This window comes from Magnolia sinica, chromosome 2 (assembly GCF_029962835.1).
Source record: "Magnolia sinica isolate HGM2019 chromosome 2, MsV1, whole genome shotgun sequence".
Lineage (NCBI taxonomy): Eukaryota > Viridiplantae > Streptophyta > Magnoliopsida > Magnoliales > Magnoliaceae > Magnolia > Magnolia sinica.
This window is the reverse complement of record NC_080574.1, coordinates 14,331,590-14,352,635: the sequence shown is the minus strand read 5'-3', so window position 1 is coordinate 14,352,635 and position 21,046 is coordinate 14,331,590. Positions and strand designations below refer to the sequence as shown.

The following is a 21,046-nucleotide window of genomic DNA, read 5'->3' as shown; positions in this document are numbered from 1 at the left end:
CGACTGGGCCAAACTGGGCCCAGTCTAGCCTAGTCTCTGGGCCATAGGTGGGCAACAACTGTGGGCCCAACTCGGGCCTTAGTTGAGGGCATACTCCAGGCCCGGTCTAGGCCATTATTGGGACAGATTTGGTGGGCCTAGCCACTCTAAGGCAAGCCTAAAACAACCTTGTTTGGGGGCCCTCCAAACCCCCCACCAAGTTCTCAATATACTAATAGATGAAAACCTTAGGAAACACTTAACTAATGCAAATTGTTCCTTTAGGAAGTTGCTTGCGTGACTTCCGACCGCAAGAGACCTACAGGGAGTTGGATCAAGGACAGAACCACAACTCTTAAGGTGATGATTTCCTTCCCCTTGAGCTTTCCATCTCTAAACTAGATTAGAAGTAGTCTTTTACAATAGTTGTAAATGATCTCATAAGGAGTGGATGATCATTCAACTTGTTTAAATAAATATCTATCTCATAGTTTTATTTAGCCATTGATTAGCTATTGAACATGCATGTCAAAAATGATCTAAAAAATGATCAAGTCCTTATTCTATTTCATCCTACGTCATATCATTGAATTGTTTACTCCATATGTTCTTGGAATTCGTTGAATTGCTGATTGTTACCTTGAAGGCATGAGTTGGATTTATAAAAATAATCAATTAAGCACTTGATACGCATGCTTTAGGAATTGATAAATTAGGGATATATGATTTTTAAACCGACTGTATACATGAGCCCTACTTCAAATATCAAAGCATGTCTCAATCTTCATGAGATTGTATTGTATGTAAGTCACACATTATTTGAAACCTCTCTATGGAAACTCTTATTTTAAAGAGAGTCTGTGCTTAGGGTGTAACAGAACTGATTATGATGAGAATAGACCCTCAACATGGAGGTTATGGTTAGTGGTGGTTTAGTTCATGGGATTTACCATTTATGGAGTGATTCCACTTACCTGACTATGGAATGAACCTCACAATATTTATTTCCACCGTTGTTATTCGTATTTGAATCATACATACCGTCTCATTTAGTCGCTGCATTTAAAGATTTCTACATTTCATTCCTAGTCAGCAGATGGTGGTAGTTCCTTAATGTTGAGAATTAATTGTCCACGTGTTGATGGGTTCTACACACACCCTAAGGCGGTAGCCTCATGAGTCGAGGATGATGGTATGAGACCTATGCCCGAGCTGTCGGCTTGCGTTGGTGTTAAGCCCCTGTAGTGACCTTGAGCTTACTTAAAATGGCTGATTGTAACTGGATTAATAATGGTTGGCTAATCATGGATACATGGCACAGATCAACATCTATTGCTATCGTATGTGATGTACGTATTTGTCCGACTGGATGATTTTCTCAGGTCGATGATTGCATGGGTGACGAGCCTAACTTCCGCACGGATGTGCATCCCCGGGGCGATGATTGCATTCACGCATCACTGCATTTGCTATGTTTTGGATTGCCTGTATGTTTTATGCTATTTCTTGTCTGGGGCGGCGGCGTGTAATCTTAAGGGGAGATCACACTGAACTAGCCACTCATTCATCAATGTTCAACCGTACATATGAGACAGGTACAGGAGTTGACGAACGTGCGGCGGACCCGGAGTCAGCTACCACTGAAGAGGAGTTTTACAATAAGGAGTCGCATCAGGAAGTGGCTGCCTACTATGGCTTAAATCAATAGACTAGTTATAGTTACTTTTGAACAATTACATTTTGGAATTTTGTATATGGGCCCCGATTGAGTGGCCCAGGATATTCATTTTGAGATGGGTTATATCTATACTACGCTTGCTTCTATTAATCGCACTTTGATTTAATTGAGTTGATCACCAATTAACACCAGGTTTTCAGGAAATGAGTTGAATACTCGGGTCTCGAAAACCGGGGCATTACAAGTTGGTATCAAAGCGGAGTATGAGATAGCCTGGCTGTGGGATCAACATACAAAAACCTTAAGGGATTAAACTTAGACAAAACTTAGAAATTTCCCTTAAAAAGTAAATAGTAAACATAGAAACAGAGCACTTAAGCCCCTTAGGTATTAGTAGAATGGACAATTGGACTTATGAAGAGATCCTCAATAGCTAGGAAGAACTTAGAGCATGAACCACCTAGGAAAGAACTTAAAATCCCTTGAGAAACAACAAGCTAGTCGTTCGAACTTAGAAACAGAAACCTTAGTCCCCTTGAAAATTTAAGCAGGAATAGCATTTAGAAGCTAAACTCCCTCGCCATGCAACCAGCAAGATTTCTGACCTTGTAATTTCTAAATCCACAGGAAATCATGCCACCCGTATTACGGTCACAGAGGACAAATACAGTTGATATACACCCTATTCCATCAACGGAACGTCAACGGGAGCTTAGTCCTGTCTACACGCCAGGCCTTTTGCCTGGGGTGGCAAATGGGGACACCGGGTTGGAGGCTGTAGGGGATTCCCCCTCTCCCCAGATATTCACGTCAGGGTTGCCGTTGCAGTATTTCGAGCGATGGACACCTTCAGCTAAACCTTCAGCTATCGCTTATGCAGACACGCTGACGGGAGCTGCCACCTTCGCAACCTTTGCGTAAATGGTGGCGACCATGCAACAACAGCAGACTGCCTTCATGCTGCAACAGTAGGATTCGCACGCTCTCATGATGGAGACCTTGCAAAGCCATGGAGGGACGTCACGCGATGCAGAGGTGAGAGGTGCCGACGTGTTTGATCGTTTCATGAGGCTTCGTCCACCGACTTTCGGAGGAGCGCCTGACCCGGTTCAGGCTGAGCACTGGTTGGTGAGGATCACCAAGGTGATGGGGACCTTGGAGTGCTCCGATGCTCAGAAGGTCAGTTTGGCCGCATACCTGTTGGCGGGAGAGGCCGAAAATTGGTGGAACAGCGTGCAAAGAGGCGTGCCAACTGGGTACGCCTGGACATGGGTTGGCTTCAGGACGAAGTTCCTGGAGAAATACTTCCCATGGTCGTGCCGAAGCGAAAAGATCGCTTAGTTTTTGAAATTGGAGCAAGGGAACATGATGGTTGCCCGATACGAGACAGTTTAACGAGTTGTCTCAATATGTACCCAAAGCCCTCGAAGATGAGGAGTATAAGTTGGAGAAGTTTAAGGAGGGGCTAAAGCATGGATACAATCTCGGCTGTGCACCTGGGATTTCGGGGACTTCCCTGAACTGGTGGACAAGGCGATGCGAGTAGAAAAGACAAAGGTAGGCGCATCCTTCTTCGTCTACTCCAGCAGAGAAGTCCAGGCCGCTACCAGCACGAGCTCCGCCCTTGCCTTCTGGTGGGAGCTGTGAATACTGCGGCAAGGCGAACCACATTGCCCGAAATTTTTTCGAAGAATGCGCGATCTTGGTATTCCGCTACCGAGAAACCGCCCCTAGCAGAATCCGGGGGCAATCAGGACGGCGCCCAGGCCCCAACAGCCTAGGCTGGGACCCTTAGCCCAATAGAGGGCGCCCTCGGCTCGGGTATACGCAGTCGCTGCCTCAGCAACCGAACAAGATCCTCTCTAGACCATCCACGGTACCGCTCACATTCACAATACCCCTGTACTTACCTTATTTGATTCCGGTGCAACTCTTTCTTTTATTGATTCTGCTATTGCATCTAGATTAAGACTGAATACAACTCGAATGCATACCCCCTAGTTGTAGCATCCCCTGTAGGTAAATTTGTACAAACGAACAAAACGTGTAGGGCATGTCCCATCGCCTTCACGAATCACAAGGTGACTGTGGACCTAGTCGTCATGCCCATCAGACAGTTAGACGTCATCCTGGGGATGGACTGGCTTACACTTGTGTGCGCAGTCATGGACTGTCGTGGTAAGACGGTTATGATAACAGTCCCCGGGTAGGCTCCTTTCACTTTGAAGGGAAAGGGCAGGCACAAGGAGTTTGAGAGCTTGCAAGCTCTAGCCGAAGGCCAGGCAGAGGAAGTCTCTGATACCAGTCGTGCGGGAATTCCCAGAGGTGTTTCAAGAAATACCAAGGCTGCCCCCAAGGCGAGCAGTGGGTTTCTGCATAGATCTTAAACTAGGGACCGCCCCCATTTCACTGCCCCCGTTTTGCATGCCTCCTTGCGAAATGGAGGAGTTGAGGAACCAAATTGATGAGCTGCTGGGCTAGAGCTTCATCCGCCCCAGCGTTCCTCCTTGGGGAGCGCCAGTTCTCTTTGTCAAGAAGACGGACGAGTCAATGCGTCTCTATACGATCAAGAACAGATATCCCCCATCTCGTATCAACAATATATTTGATCAGCCAAAGGACACCAAGTATTTCTCCAAAATAGAGCTGCGCTCAGGGTATCATTAATTGAGAATTAGGGACGGGGATATCCCTAAGACGGCATTCAGAACTCGCTATGGGCACTATGAGTTCTTGGTAATGTCCTTTGGGCTTACGAATGCTCCATCAGTGTTCATGGACCTTATAAATTAGGTCTTCATGCCGTACCTAGACCGATTCGTAATTGTGTTCATTGAAGATATCCTAATTTATTCCAAAAGCCGGAGGGAGCATGAGCAGCACTTGCGCACTGTCCTGAGCACCCTAAAAGAAAATCAGCTATATACCAAGTTGTCCAAGTGTGAGTTTTGGGAAGAAGTAAAGTTTTTGGGACACGTGGTTAAGGCAGACGGATAGCGGTTGATCCAGCGAAGGTGGAAGCGATATCTAAGTGGGAGCAGCCCACTACAGTTACCGAGGTCCGGAGTTTCCTTGGCATGGCAGGATACTACAGGCGCTTCATCAAGGAATTTTCCTGGATCGCGCGGTCACTCACCCAACTGACAAAGAAGAACAACCGATTTACGTGGGATGAGAACACGGAAGTAGCTTTCCAAGAGCTGAAGACGAGACCGACTTCTGCGCCAGTTCTCACTCTTCCACAAGAAGGAGAAACGTTCATAGTATATAGCGACGCTTCGAAGTTTGGTCTAGACTACATTCTGATGTAGAACAACAGGGTGATTGCTTACGCTTCTCGCCAGTTGAAAAAGCACGAGGAGAATTACCCGACTCATGACCTAGAGTTGGCAGCTGTGGTCTTCGCTCTAAAAATATGGAGGCACTATCTCTACAGGGAAGACTTCCAGTTATTTTGCGACTACAAGAGTCTGAAATATATATTCACGCAGAAATATCTGAATATGCTTCAGCGTCGGTGGATGGAGACGCTTAAAGACTTCCGTTTTCATATATCATACCATCCTGACAAAGCAAACTCTGTGGTCGACGCTCTGAGTCGAAAGAAGAAGCATGAACTGATGGCCGCCCTGATGATCAAAGAGTGGGAGATGATGGAGTTCCTACAGGACTTCGACATCCAGCTCACACTCGATGAGCCAGATGCATACGTAGCTCTTTTGACCATTGAGTCGACCCTAATGCGCCTTATAATTTCAGTCCAAGATCAAGACAAATGGCTGGTTAAGATGAAGGAGAGGTGTAGGAGCGAGGAAATGCCCGGTTGGAGGATTGATGATGATGGCGGCCTCCGATATCAGGGGCGGGAATGCTTACCTAACAATGTAGATCTGAGGAAAGAAGTGATGACAGAGGCACATCATTCCAGAATGGCCATACAACCGGGGAGTACAAAGATGTAGAATGACGTGAAGAGACAATACTGGTGGAATAACATGAAGAGGGACATCGCAAGCTTTGTGGCAAAATGCATGGTGTGCCAGAAGATCAAGGTCGAACATCGCAAGCCTGCTGGCCTCCTTCAACCGTTGCCGCTGGCTAAATGGAAGTGGGACAACATTTCAATGGACTTCATATCCGGCCTCCCAAGGACACAGAGAAAGCATGACTCGATATGGGTCATCGTTGATGGGTTGATAAAGGCTGCTTGATTCCTCCCGATTCTAAGGGAAATTTCCAAGTTTTGTCTAAGTTTAATCCCTTAAGGTTTTTGTATGTTGATCCCATAGCCAGGCTATCTCATACTCCGCTTTAATACCAACTTGTAATGCCCCGGTTTTCGAGAGATGGGCACTGAGCTCGAGTTCAGCACATCATTCCATCCTCAGACAGACGGACAGACTGAGGTGGTGAATCAAATCTTAAAGGACATGTTGAGGGCATGCGTTATGGACTTTTAAGGTAACTGGGACGATCATTGGCTCTGGCAAAATTTGCATATGGCAACAACTTCCAGTCCAGCATAGGAATGGTGTTGTATGAGGCTCTCTATGGTCGCCCTTGCCGAGCCCCTTAGTGATGGGCAGAAGTTGGGGAGAGAAGTTTGTTGGGGCCCGAGCTTGTCCAAGCTACTACCCAGATCATTGATGTGGTCTGACAGCGTTTACGAACCGCCCAAAGCAAACGGAAGAGCTATGTAGACAATCGGAGGTTTAAAATACTGGTTTTAATTAATATTTAATAATAAATATTATTTTATTTTTTTTCAAAATTTCCCTTCAACCAGCTGTCAATTGAGACTAATTTCAAACTATTTAGGAGTGTTTGAGGAAATGATCATCACGTACACTCTAAATGTTATGCATTCAATTTGAATATAGTTACATTAGTTCAATCAGACAGCACATAGCTTAGGACCATATAGAAATGAAACCCATTAAGTGCACTTCTTTTTTGAGATGCCATGAATTAAAAGTGTGTATTTAGGTCTTTTTTAACAATCCCTAAAGTTTCTCAATAAAATTCAACCATTTTCCTAATGTTTCCCCATATTTCCCAAAAAGTGCGATAAATTACCTGATACAAATGATCTGTAACACCCCGTACCTCCGGTACACGGGTGTTACCTTTTAAAACTATATAAATGAAAACCGAGATTAATTAGCTAGGTAACTTGAATTTATCATGTGCAGGATAGGACCTTCCGTCAACGTTGAGGCCATCCACCATGACCCCTAGAAACTCCGTTAGCACTCCACACCAGTCAAGAAGGTTATCTCAATCGAACATCTTAAGCCAGATCAGTTTCTAAGTCAACTAGTTATAGCAGCATTCTAAAACTCAATCCATGAGGATCAGCGATTAGCCAACGGAGTACCACTGCGTCTTAAATCCATACTTAACCATTGAAAACGAATATCAAACCCATCGGATTACGACATATGGGCCAAATATGGCCCCAAAAGGTGTGAAACGGCCTACCTGGGCCTCATCATCGGCCCAAAGTGGGCCAGGATGTCCAAGTAGAACCCATAAGGCGATTGAACAGAATGGATGCGATGCAACCATCGCAATGTGCCCCACACGCGGTGCGTGTGCACCCTAAGCTACCTTGCACGACGTGCACTGGACCAAAGGAATCGGTCAAAGGACCCTTGACTGCGAATTCTTTGCAAACGACGGAGCTCTCCCGTCTATTTTAAAATTTTGAAACCATAAGGCTTCAAGCCCCAAAGTGGGCCACTCCGGGAGTTTTCCAAACGATCCAAACCGTCCATTTCACTCCAAAGGGTCCACTGATCAAAACTGTATAGGGTCTTGGACCCATGCAAAGGGATGGGGAAGATCGGTCTGAACCGTCCACTCCCTTCATCCGTGGCTGAGATCCAAAGGACAGGACCATCAGGTGGCTTCTCTTGCAAGCCAGCACCACCATTATCAAGGGGATTCAAGCCTTCCACGAGCCAGCTGGGGAGAGTCTCTTCATGGCTAAAAACAGCTAGGAAAACCTTAATGGAGGATGAGTATTTGGGGAGAGGGGGAATCCCCTACAACTTCCGACTTGGTGTCCCCGTTTGCCACCCCAGGTGGAAGGCCTGGTGTGTACACGGGACTGTGTTGTCGTTGACGTTCCGTTAATGGAATATGGTGTATATCAACTGTATTTGTCCTCTGTGACCGTAATATGGGTGGCATGATTTCCTGCGGAATTAGAAATTACAAAATCAGAGATCTTGCGGTTGCAGCTATTTTTAGCCATGAAGGGACTCTCCCCAGCTGGCTCGTGGAAGGCTGAATCCCTTGGATAATGGTGGTGCTGGATTGCAAGAGAAGCCACCTGATGGTCCTCTCCTTTGGATCTCAGCCACACATGAAGGGAGTGGATGGCTCAGGCCGATTTTCCCCATCCCTTTGCATAGGTCCAAGACCCTATACGGTTTTGATCAATGGACCCTCACGAGTGAAATGGACGGTTTGGATCGTTTGGAAAACTCCCGGAGTGGCCCACTTTGGGGCTTGAAGCCTTATGGTTTCAAAATCTTAAAATAGGCAAGAGAGCTCCGCCGTTTGCAAAGATTTCACGGTGAAGGGTCCTTTGACCGATTCCTTTGGTCTAGTGCACGACGTGCACGGTAGCCTAGGGTGCACACGCACCGCGTGTGGGGCCCATTGCGATGGTTGCATCGCATCCATTCCGTTCAATCACCTTATGGGTTCTACTTGGACATCCTGGCCCACTTTAGGCCGATGATGAGGCCCAAGTGGGCCGTTACACACCTTTTGGGGCCATATTTAGCCCATATGTGGTGATTCGATGGTCAGATGGGTTTGATATTCGTTTTCAATGGTTAAGTATGAATTTAAGACGCAGTGGTACTCCGTTGGCTACCCACTGATCCTCATGGATTGAGTTTTAGAATGCTGCTATAACTAGTTGACTTAGAAACTGATCTGGCTTAAGATGTTCGATTGAGATAACCTTCTTGACTGGTGTGGAGTGCTAACGGAGTTTCTAGGGGTCATGGTGGATGGCCTCAACGTTGACGGAAGGTCCTATCCTGCACATGATAAATTCAAGTTACCTAGCTAATTAATCTCGGTTTTCATTTATATAGTTTTAAAAGGTAACACCCGTGTACCGGAGGTACGGGGTGTTACAGATCATTTGTATCAGGTAATTTATCGCACTTTTTGGGAAATATGGGGAAACATTAGGAAAATGGTTGAATTTTATTGTCATTCCCAGGTTGCTTCTTCCTCTCCATGGTGCGACTAGAGAACCTTGACTAGTGGTATCATCTTTGTCCGCAATCCCTGCTCCTTACGATCTAGGATGCGAATAGGCTCCTTGGTACATGAAGCATCTTTAGTGAACTCGACTTGCTCTCAGCTGATGATATATTACTCGTCTGGCGTATACTTCTTTAGCATGGATATGTGGAAGACGTTGTGAATTCTAGCCAGTGCGGTAGGCAGTGCTAAGGGGTATGTCATGGTTCCCACACAGTCCAAGATTTCGAATGGACCAATAAATCGCGGTGCCAGTTTCCCCTTCTGCCCAAACCTTATCAAACCCTTCATGGGTGAGATTTTCAAGAATACATGATCGCCTACTATGAACACCAAATCACGCCTCCGATTGTCTACATAGCTCTTCCGTTTGCTTTGGGCGGTTCGTAAACGCTGTCAGACCACATCAATAACCTGGGTCGAGTCATGCTTTCTCTGTGTCCTTGGGAGGCCGGATATGAAGTCCATTGAAATGTTGTCCCACTTCCATTTAGCCAGCGGCAACGGTTGAAGGAGGCCAGCAGGCTTGCGATGTTCGACCTTGATCTTCTGGCACACCATGCATTTTGCCACAAAGCTTGCGATGTCCCTCTTCATGTTATTCCACCAGTATTGTCTCTTCACGTCATTCTACATCTTTGTACTCCCCGGTTGTATGGCCATTCTGGAATGATGTGCCTCTGTCATCACTTCTTTCCTCAGATCTACATTGTTAGGTAAGCATTCCCGCCCCTGATATCGGAGGCCGCCATCATCATCAATCCTCCAACCGGGCATTTCTTTGCTCCTACACCTCTCCTTCATCTTAACCAGCCATTCGTCCTGATCTTGGACTGAAATTATACGGTTCATTAGGGTCAACTCAATGGTTAGAAGAGCTAAGTAAGCATCTGGCTCATCGAGTGTGAGCTGGATGTTGAAGTCCTGTAGGAACTCCATCATCTCCCACTCTTTGATCATCAGGGCGGCCATCAGTTCATGCTTCTTCTTTCGACTCAGAGCGTCGACCACAGAGTTTGCTTTGTCAGGATGGTATGATATATGAAAACGGAAGTCTTTAAGCGTCTCCATCCACCGACGCTGAAGCATATTCAGATATTTCTGCGTGAATATATATTTCAGACTCTTGTAGTCGCAAAATAACTGGAAGTCTTCCCTGTAGAGATAGTGCCTCCATATTTTTAGAGCGAAGACCACAGCTGCCAACTCTAGGTCATGAGTCGGGTAATTCTCCTCGTGCTTTTTCAACTGGCGAGAAGCGTAAGCAATCACCCTGTTGTTCTACATCAGAATGTAGTCTAGACCAAACTTCGAAGCGTCGCTATATACTATGAACGTTTCTCCTTCTTGTGGAAGAGTGAGAACTGGCGCAGAAGTCGGTCTCGTCTTCAGCTCTTGGAAAGCTACTTCCGTGTTCTCATCCCACGTAAATCGGTTGTTCTTCTTTGTCAGTTGGGTGAGTGACCGCGCGATCCAGGAAAATTCCTTGATGAAGCGCCTGTAGTATCCTGCCATGCCAAGGAAACTCCGGACCTCGGTAACTGTAGTGGGCTGCTCCCACTTAGATATCGCTTCCACCTTCGCTGGATCAACCGCTATCCGTCTGCCTTAACCACGTGTCCCAAAAACTTTACTTCTTCCCAAAACTCACACTTGGACAACTTGGTATATAGCTGATTTTCTTTTAGGGTGCTTAGGACCGTGCGCAACTACTGCTCATGCTCCCTCCGGCTTTTGGAATAAACTAGGATATCGTCAATGAACACAATTACAAATCGGTCCAGGTACGGCATGAAGACCCGATTCATAAAGTCCATGAACATTGCTGGAGCATTCGTAAGCCCAAAAGACATTACCAAAAACTTGTAATGCCCGTAGCGAGTTCTGAATGCCGTCTTAGGGATATACTCGTCCCTGATTCTCAATTGATGATACCCTGAGCGCAGATCTATTTTGGAGAAATACTTAGCGTCCTTTAGCTTATCAAATAGATCGTCGATACGCGGTAGGGAATATCTGTTCTTGATCGTATAGAGACGCATTGACTCGTCCGTCTTCTTGACAAAGAGAACTGGCGCTCCCCAAGGAGGAACGCTGGGGCGGATGAAGCTCTAGCCCAGCAGCTCATCAATTTGGTTCCTCAACTCCTCCATTTCGCAAGGAGGCATGCAAAACGGGGGCAGTGAAATGGGGGCGGTCCCTAGTTTAAGATCTATGCAGAAACCCACTGCTCGCCTTGGGGGCAGCCTTGGTATTTCTTGAAACACCTCTGGGAATTCCCGCACGACTGGTATCAGAGACTTCCTCTGCCTGGCCTTCGGCTAGAGCTTGCAAGCTCTCAAACTCCTTGTGCCTGCCCTTTCCCTTCAAAGTGAAAGGAGCCTACCCGGGGACTGTTATCATAACCGTCTTACCACGACAGTCCATGACTGCGCACACAAGTGTAAGCTAGTCCATCGCTAGGATGACATCAAACTGCCTGATAGGCATGATGACCAGGTCCACAGGCACCTGATGATTTGCGAAGGTGATGGGACATGCCCTACACATTTTGTTCGTTTGTACAAATTTACCTACAGGGGATGCTACAACTAGGGGGTATGCATTCGAGTTGTATTCAGTCTTAATCTAGATGCAATAGCAGAATCAATAAAAGAAAGAGTTGCACCGGAATCAAATAAGGTAAGTACAGGGGTATTGTGAATGTGAGCGGTACCGTGGATGGTCTAGAGAGGATCTTGTTCGGTTGCTGAGGCAGCGACTGCGTATACCCGAGCCGAGGGCGCCCTCTATTGGGCTAAGGGTCCCAGCCTAGGCTGTTGGGGCCTGGGCGCCGTCCTGATTGCCCCCGGATTCTGCTAGGGGCGGTTTCTCGGTAGCGGAATACCAAGATCGCGCATTCTTCGAAAAAATTTCGGGCAATGTGGTTCGCCTTGCCGCAGTATTCACAGCTCCCACCAGAAGGCAAGGGCGGAGCTCGTGCTGGTAGCGGCCTGGACTTCTCTGCTGGAGTAGACGAAGAAGGATGCGCCTACCTTTGTCTGATTTGGGCGTCTCAGGCTGGGAGGCGAGAGCGAATGGTACGCTCGAAGTCCTTTTCTACTCGCATCGCCTTGTCCACCAGTTCAGGGAAGTCCCCGAAATCCCAGGTGCACAGCCGAGATTGTATCCATGCTTTAGCCCCTCCTTAAACTTCTCCAACTTATACTCCTCATCTTCGAGGGCTTTGGGTACATACTAGGAAAGCTCATCAAATCACACCTCATACTGGGTAACAGTCATGTTCCCTTGCTCCAGCTACAAGAGCTGCACGATCTTCTCGCTCCGACATGACCATGAAAAGTATTTCTCTAGGAACTTCATCCTGAAGCCAGTCCACATCCAGACTTACCCAGATGGCATGTTCCTCTGTACGCTGTCCCACCAATTTTCATCCTCTCCCTCCAGTAGGTATGTGGCCAAGTTGACCCTTTGAGTATCGGAGCACTCCAAGGGCCCCATCACCTTAGCGATCCTCGCCAACCAATGCTCAGCCTGAACTGGGTCAGGCGCTCCTCCAAAGGTCAGTGGATGGAGCCTCATGAAACGATCGAACACATCGGTGCCTCTCACCTCTGCATCACGTGATGTCCCTCCATGGCTTCGCAGGGTCTCCATCATGAGAGCATGTGAATCCTGCTGTTGTTGTATGAAGGCGGTCTGCTGCTGTTGTATGGTTGCCGCCATTTGTGCAAAGGCTGCGAAGGCAGTGTCTCCCATCTGCATGTTTACGTAGGCGGTAGTTGAAGGTGTCCATCACTCAAAATACTGCGATGGCAACCTTGATGTGAATATCTGGGGAGAGGGGGAATCCCCTACAGCTTTCGACTTGGTGTCCCCATTTGCCACCCTAGGCGGGAGGCTTGACGTGTAGACAGGACTGCGCTCTCGCTAGTGCTCGGTCGATGGGATGGGATGAATGTCGATTGTACGAGTCTGATGGGATCGTAGTACTGGTGGCATGGCTTCCTGTGGATTTAGAAATTACAAGGTCAGAAATCTTGCTGGTTGCATGGCGAGGGAGTTTAGCTTCTAAATGCTATTCCTGCTTAAATTTTCAAGGGGACTAAGGTTTCTGTTTCTAAGTTCGAACGACTAGCTTGTTGTTTCTCAAGGGATTTTAAGTTCTTTCATAGGTGGTTCATGCTCTAAGTTCTTCCTAGCTATTGAGGATCTCTTCATAAGTCCAATTGTCCATTCTACTAATACCTAAGGGGCTTAAGTGCTCTGTTTCTATGTTTACTATTTACTTTTTAAGGGAAATTTCCAAGTTTTGTCTAAGTTTAATCCCTTAAGGTTTTTGTATGTTGATCCCATAGCCAGGCTATCTCATACTCCGCTTTAATACCAACTTGTAATGCCCCGGTTTTCGAGACCTGAGTATTCAACTCGTTTCCTGAAAACCTGGTGTTAAATGGTGATCAACTCAATCAAATCAAAGTGCGATTAATAGAAGTAAGCGTAGTATAGATATAACCCATCTCAAAACGAATATCCTAGGCCACTCAACTGGGGCGCATATAGAAAATTTCAAAATGTAATTGTTCAAAAGTAACTATAACAACTAGTCTATTGATTTAAGCCATAGTAGGCAGCCGCTTCCTGATGCGACTCCTTATTGTAAAACTCCTCTTCAGTGGTAGCTGACTCCAGGTCCGCTGCACGTTCGTCAACTCCTATACCTGTCTCATATGTACGGTTGAACATTGATGAATGAGTGGCCAGCTTAGTGTGATCTCCCCTTAAGATTACACACCGCCGCCTTAGACAAGAAATAGCATAAAACATATAGGCAATCCAAAACATAGCAAATGCAGTGATGCGTGAATGCAATCATCGCCCTGGGGATGCACATCCGTGCGGAAGTTAGGCTCGTCACCCATGCAATCATCGACCTGGGAAAATCATCCAGTCGGACAAATACGTACATCACGTACGATGGCAATAGATGCTGGTCTGTGCCATGTATCCATGATTAGCCTACCATTTTAATCCAGTTACAATCAGCCATTTTAAGTAAGCTCAAGGTCACTACGGGGGCTTAACACCAGCATAGGCCGACAACTCGGGCATAGGTCTCATACCACCATCCCCGGCTCATGAGGTTACCGCCTTAGGGTGTGTGTAGAACCCATCAACACGTGCCAATCAATTCTCAATGTTAGGGAACTACCACTGTCTGCTGACTAGGAATGAAATGTAGAAATCTTTAAATGCAGCGACTAAATGAGACGGTATGTATGATTTAAATACGAGTAACAACGGTGGAAATAAATGTTGCGAGGTTCATTCTATAGTCAGGTAAGTGGAATCACTCCATAGATGGTAAATCCCATGAACTAAACCACCACTAACCATAACCTCCATGTTGAGGGTCTATTCTCATCATAATCAGTTCTGTTACACCCTAAGCACACTCTCTTTAAAATAGGAGTTTCCATGGAGATGTTTCAAATAATGTGTGACTTACATACAATACAATCTCATGAAGATTTAGACATGCTTTGATATTTGAAGTAGGGCTCATGTATACAGTCGGTTTAAGAATCATATATCCCTAATTTATCAATTCCTAAAGCATGCGTTTCAAGTGATTAATCGATTATTTTTATAAATCCAACTCGTGCCTTCAAGGTAACAATCAGCAATTGAACGAATTCCAAGATCATATGGTGGAGTAAACAATTCAATGATATGATGTAGGATGAAATAGAATAAGGACTTGATCATTTTTGACATGTACGTTCAATAGCTAATCAATGGCTAAATAAAACTATGAGATAGATATTTTTTTGAACAAGTTGAATGATCATCCACTCCTTATGAGATCATTTACAACTATTGTCAAAGACTACTTTTAATCTAGTTTAGAGATGGAAAACTCAAGGGGAAGGAAATCATCACCTTGAGAGTTGTGGTTCTGTCCTTGATCTAACTCTCCGTAGGTCTCTTGCGGTCGGAAGTCACACAAGCAACTTCCTAGAAGAATAATTTGCATTAGTTAAGTGTTTCCTAAGGTTTTCATCTATTAATATATTGAGAACTTGGAGGGCCACCAAACAGGGTTATTTTGGGCCTACCTTAGTGGCTAGGCCCACCAGATCTTTGTCCCAATAATGGCTTAGACCGGGCCTGGAGTATGCCCTCAACTAAGGCCCGAGTTGGGCCCACAGTTGTTGCCCACCTATGACCTAGAGACTGGGCTAGACTGGGCCCAGTTCGGCCCAACTGCAATTGCTCCAATTACAGTTAAAGGTGGCCCACAGCCTGGGTAGGTGGGGCCCATTGTGATTGGTGGTGAGGCCCAATAGGTGCGACCCACCGTCCTTGAGTGGTGCGGCCCACTTGCCCGCCTAGTGCGGCCCACCAGGCTTTGCATGGTGCGGCCCACCTGCAATTGTGTAGGCCCACTGGGCATAAACAGTGCTGCCCACTGGGATTTTATCTCAGATGAGGCCCACCTTGTTTTCCGTGGCGCGGCCCAGTGATTGGTAAATCAGGCGCGGCCCACCCTAACTGCCGTGGTGCGCCCCATTGATATTTGGTGGGGCCCGCCTGAATATGGTGCGGCCCATGTACAGGTCCATTTTTCCGGACCGGTTTCTAGCTTGCTGCAGCCCTCCTCAGCCTCCAAACGGTCTGATTTTAGGCCGTTATATCATCATTTGAGGCATGGTTTTAGCAGGGATTGTGGCGGGCTCTTTTGGCTGAGATCAATGCCTATTTAAACGTCTGATTTTAGCTGCTCTTGGCTGAACATTCAGCTGTCTGTAAGTGCAATTCTCAGCTGTTTCCAAGCTGAATATTCAGCTGTTTCTCAGCTGATATGAAGCTAAATATTCAGCTGCCTCTCAGCTGATTTCAAGCTGATTTTCAGCTCTCTTCAGTTACAAACCTCAGCTGTTTTCAGCTGAGTATTCAATTGATTCTTAGCTGTTTTTAAGCTAAATATTCAGCCGTTCCTTAGCCGCCTTCAGGCTAATTTCCAGCCGCATTTATGCAACAACTGAATGTTGTTTTCATGGCCTACTGATGCTCGGTTTCAACATCGTTTCAGGGCCAAGGTGAGGTCTGTTTTTAGCTTGATGCAGGGCCAACTGAAGGGTATTTTCAGCTGAGTTCCTAGGCTACCTTTCATCTCGAACCAAGGCCCCATTTGATGGCTGTTTTAGCTGAGAGTGGTGGCTTGACACAGCTCTACCTACGGCCTCTTAGAGAGGCCGAATCAGTCCAGATTTGGAGGCCGTTTTCTAGCTCGGTTCAAGACCCGATAAGGGCCTGACTTTGGTCTGGAGTTGCAACTTGGTTGGAGCATTGTTTCGGCCTCCAACGTGTCTGAAATCAACCTAAAAAGGAGGAAAAGGGAAGGGTGGCTAGGTTGTTACCTGACCCGGTCTGTAAGGTGGCCCACGCTCCTATTCTCTCCCCCTTTCTTTTCGTTCTCACTCTCTTCCTCTCTCTTCTCTTTGATTTCTCTCTCTCTCTATCTCTCTCTCTCTCTCTTTTCTGGTGTGGAAGTAGAGGCCAGTGGTGTTCTATTTATAGGCAAGGAGAGATGTCATCAACGGTTGGGAAAAAAGCTCTCCTCATGCAACGGTTGTGATCAAAAGATGGCTTTGCATGGGGCACATCCAAGTTTGGGGATGAATTGCTAACACCTTGGCCTTCCCGAAAGTACATCCTTTGGGTCTGGTGGGGCCCATCTCGCGATCAAGGTTGGATGGGTCATCGAGGAAGATGACCCATCTACTAATGGTGGATCGCTGATTAGGGGGTTTTAGGGCAATCCGGACCGTTTGTGCAGTCTAGATAGGGCCCATAAGCGGTGTGGGGTCCACTTTTTGGATCGCAGATGGGTATCTTAATCCATCTCATGAGAAAACTCCATTTCCTCCTCTCCTTCTCACGAGATGAGATGGGTGAGTTTCTCATTTCGTACTGCCTTGTTGGGAGGGTTAGGATGGTGCCACGTGGCCCCATTGGACGGTCAGGGTGGTGCCAGCCTATCCCAAACAAAAATGGAAAATTTATTTTTCCTCCATTAAGGTTTTCATAGTTGTTTTTGGCCATGAAGAGACTCTCCCCAGCTAGCTCGTGGAAGGCTTGAATCCCCTTGATAATGGTGGTGCTGGCTTGCAAGAGAAGCCACCTGATGGTCCTGTCCTTTGGATCTCAGCCACGGATGAAGGGAGTGGACGGTTCAGACCGATCTTCCCCATCCCTTTGCATGGGTCCAAGACCCTATACAGTTTTGATCAGTGGACCCTTTGGAGTGAAATGGACGGTTTGGATCGTTTGGAAAACTCCCGGAGTGGCCCACTTTGGGGCTTGAAGCCTTATGGTTTCAAAATTTTAAAATAGACGGGAGAGCTCCGTCGTTTGCAAAGAATTCGCAGTCAAGGGTCCTTTGACCGATTCCTTTGGTCCAGTGCACGTCGTGCAAGGTAGCTTAGGGTGCACACGCACCGCGTGTGGGGCACATTGCGATGGTTGCATCGCATCCATTCTGTTCAATCGCCTTATGGGTTCTACTTGGACATCCTGGCCCACTTTGGGCCGATGATGAGGCCCAGGTAGGCCGTTTCACACCTTTTGGGGCCATATTTGGCCCATATGTCGTAATCCGATGGGTTTGATATTCGTTTTCAATGGTTAAGTATGGATTTAAGACGCAGTGGTACTCCGTTGGCTAATCGCTGATCCTCATGGATTGAGTTTTAGAATGCTGCTATAACTAGTTGACTTAGAAACTGATCTGGCTTAAGATGTTCGATTGAGATAACCTTCTTGACTGGTGTGGAGTGCTAACGGAGTTTCTAGGGGTCATGGTGGATGGCCTCAACGTTGACGGAAGGTCCTATATGTACATATACACAGTGTTCAAAATATCTGTATCACGTTATGTATCGCATCCTTGGGATAAAGATACTTATCAGTTATCGCACAGGATATATCGTTTGTATCGAGTAATTTATTGCACTTTTTGGGAAACATGGGGAAACATCAGGAAAATGGTTGAATTTTTCAATGAAACTTTAGGGATTGTTAAAAAAGACCTTAATACACACTTTTAAATCATAACATCTCAAAAAAGTACACATAATAGGTTTCTTTTGTTTAGGGTCCTCAGCTATGCACTGTCTGACTGAACTAATGTAACTATATTCAAATTGAATGTATAAAATTTAGAGTGTATGTGGTGATCATTTCATCAAACACTCTTAAATACTTCGAAATTAGTCTCAATTTTGGGCTCATGCCTTAAAATGATCCATCAAAATGGATGGATGGAGTAGATAAAATACATACCAGTATTTTAAATAGCGGTAGCGTGATGCGTAGCGCTCAGCCCTCTATAGCATGTAGCGTAAACACGTAGTGTGTAGCGTAAGCTACACGATACTTCTATTTTTTTAGTTTAAAAATAGGACAAATATAATAAATAGTGAAAAAAAGGGAAAAAATATAAAAATGCCTAAAAGATGATTCATTTTATCAATTATAAGCATGTTCCAAAAAGTTATTAGTTATCATTTATCAAAAGCCAATCCACATATATAAGCCAAATCAAATAATTATCACATCAACAACTTTCTAAGCAAACCACTTTAATTAATAATGTCCAATTGAAACCACAAGTCACAATTATGAAAAGAAATAAAAATCCCATAGGTTAAAAGTATCAAGCACAATACAAGTGTCACATTCCTCAACATTAGAAACAAAGAAAACGTGAAAAAATAATAAAAAACTAAAATAGTAAAAAAATACATTGTAGCTTACGCTATGGACGCTATGTGTTACATAACTGTAGCGTATGCTACGACCCCTGTAGCGTACGCTACAGGGGATTTACGCTATTTGGGATGCTATGTAGCGCTATGGCCACGCTACGCTACATAGCATACCGTACGCTATGAGCGTTATTTGAAACACTGATTAAAACATGATTTTTATTTTCTAAAAATTGACAAGGACTTAACAACTAAGTAGATCGGCTCTCATACATGCTTGGTTTCGTGGTTGGAAAGCAACATTGCAAGCAATTTGAGAAAAATTGGGGAAATTTTGAAAATTTCCCAATTTTTCCCAAGTCAGACCATCTTTACTCAAATTTCAAAATTAGAGTGTATGCGATGATCACTTCATCAAATACTATTAAATACTTTAAAATTAGTCTTAATTGATAGCTAGTTGAAGGAAAATTTCAAAAATATATGTATATATATGGAGAACATGAAGAACCAATGGATATTGAAACCAAAGATCCAACTCCATGATTTTTCATGCAAAACATGAAGAGCCGATGGATTTATAACCATTTGACATTGATTTAACAGAATTTCAACAAAAAAATGGGATCAAAAATTGAAAATGCTAACCAGATTGAACAAGTGGGATATATCGGCACTACCTATGCATTTTGTATAGCACAGGTAGGATACAAGATATATCATGGGATATATTGGCTGATATCATTGATATTTAAAACATTGCTCGCAATCTCTCCTCAAATGTCAAAGGTATTATCCTCTGCACCAAAGGCGTTTTGGATGTTTGATCTGCTCATTACTGTATATTATTTAATGTGCTTTAAGCAGATGTCCCAGGTTGGAACAGTTCGACCCGGTTGGACTGAACCACCAGCATAAATGGTTTGTCCTGCCCAGTTTTTGAAACATTCATTTGATATGTCATATAGATCACATACATCTTTATTATATGGATGTAGGCAGCATGTAGAACTCATTGGTGGTTCACTCACTAGGCAATGTTATGATATTTGCAGAAATGATGATGATTTGCAAAATAGCGAGCGTAAACATCTAAAATCTGGAAAGGTGTCCCCTCGTTTACCTGTTCCTGATCACATACAGAAGCCACCGTATGTTAATTCACGACAGTTTCCTGGAATTGCGAGTGGACATGAGGTTCATGATCAAAAGGGAATTGAATGCATGAGAGCGTCGGGGAGACTTGCAGCACAGGTTTTGGAACATGCTGGGACTTTGGTCAAGGTGAAGCTTCGAATTGTACAACTCTACTAGTGCTGTTAACGGCTAGGGTTTGGTTCGGGTCCTATGGTGCCCATATTGGGGCTAACGGGTTCAGGTCTTGCTGGTTCTGGGTCCTTTTGGGTCTAGGTCTAGATCTGAAGTCCTGGACACAGATTCGATCGGTTTCAGTTACCTATTGGGTCCTTGGATCAAGGTTTTGAGTTGAGTTGTGGACAAATAAGGGCATTTAAATGGTTGGGCCCACCCAATGGATAGATTAGATCTCACAAACATATGCCATATATATATTTTACTAGTACAACTAACTAGACTTGACCTGGACTCAACTAGACACAACCCAAATTTAACCGGGTCCATGTCCATGTCCTTCACATGGACCAGATCCAATTTTTAAATTGGTCCAAAAGGTGATACCCAAACCTGATCCAATTTCTTTATGGGTCCAATAAATAGGACCCAGACCTGTTGAAATCGGGACAGGTACGTGCAGGTCCATGTACCCATTGACCGCCCTACCTACTATTTGACTGGATGATATGTTTCTAACACACCATCAAGTTGAAATTGTCAGGAGTGCTTGTAGTGACAAGCTATAATTGTAAATTCAACGTGTAGGAAATTGTCAGAAAATAAATTGTAAGCTCTTTGATATTCTAAAATGGAATCAGTTGTCTTCATTGAAACTTTTGCTATTCTTGTTTTTATCACAATAATATCAACATGACTTGCAAAAGCATCTTACCCATAGCACCCAATCCCGGCTGGAACATTTCATGCCAGTCATGCAATTGGAACAGATGCATAACCGGAATATTCTACTTGAAGCAGCAGAACTCAGCATCTTTGGTTCACTGTACCAGCCATTCTCTTAATTATGACTTGGAAATGATAAATGTTTGTGTGTGTTTGGATGCACACATTTGCACATGTATACCAGACATTCTGGTTCATTTCTGCTTGGAAAAGATAAATCTCTCTCCTTCTCCCTTTGCCTGTGCTGTATCCTGCCTCTCATATGGCAGGCAAGGAAAATAAAAAAAAA

At 45.1% G+C, this 21,046-nt stretch overlaps 1 protein-coding gene across 2 annotated transcripts in view; it reads left to right on the top strand.

Annotated features, from left to right (window-relative positions):
• The window catches only part of LOC131235997 (methionine aminopeptidase 1D, chloroplastic/mitochondrial), a 50,038-nt gene that overhangs the window by 8,796 nt on the left and 20,196 nt on the right, over window positions 1-21,046 (top strand). For both annotated transcript variants that reach the window (XM_058233103.1, XM_058233097.1), the window contains exon 3: window positions 19,776-20,004. In XM_058233103.1, the coding sequence (XP_058089086.1) occupies window positions 19,776-20,004 (229 nt within the window). The remainder of the gene's footprint in view (window positions 1-19,775; window positions 20,005-21,046) is intronic.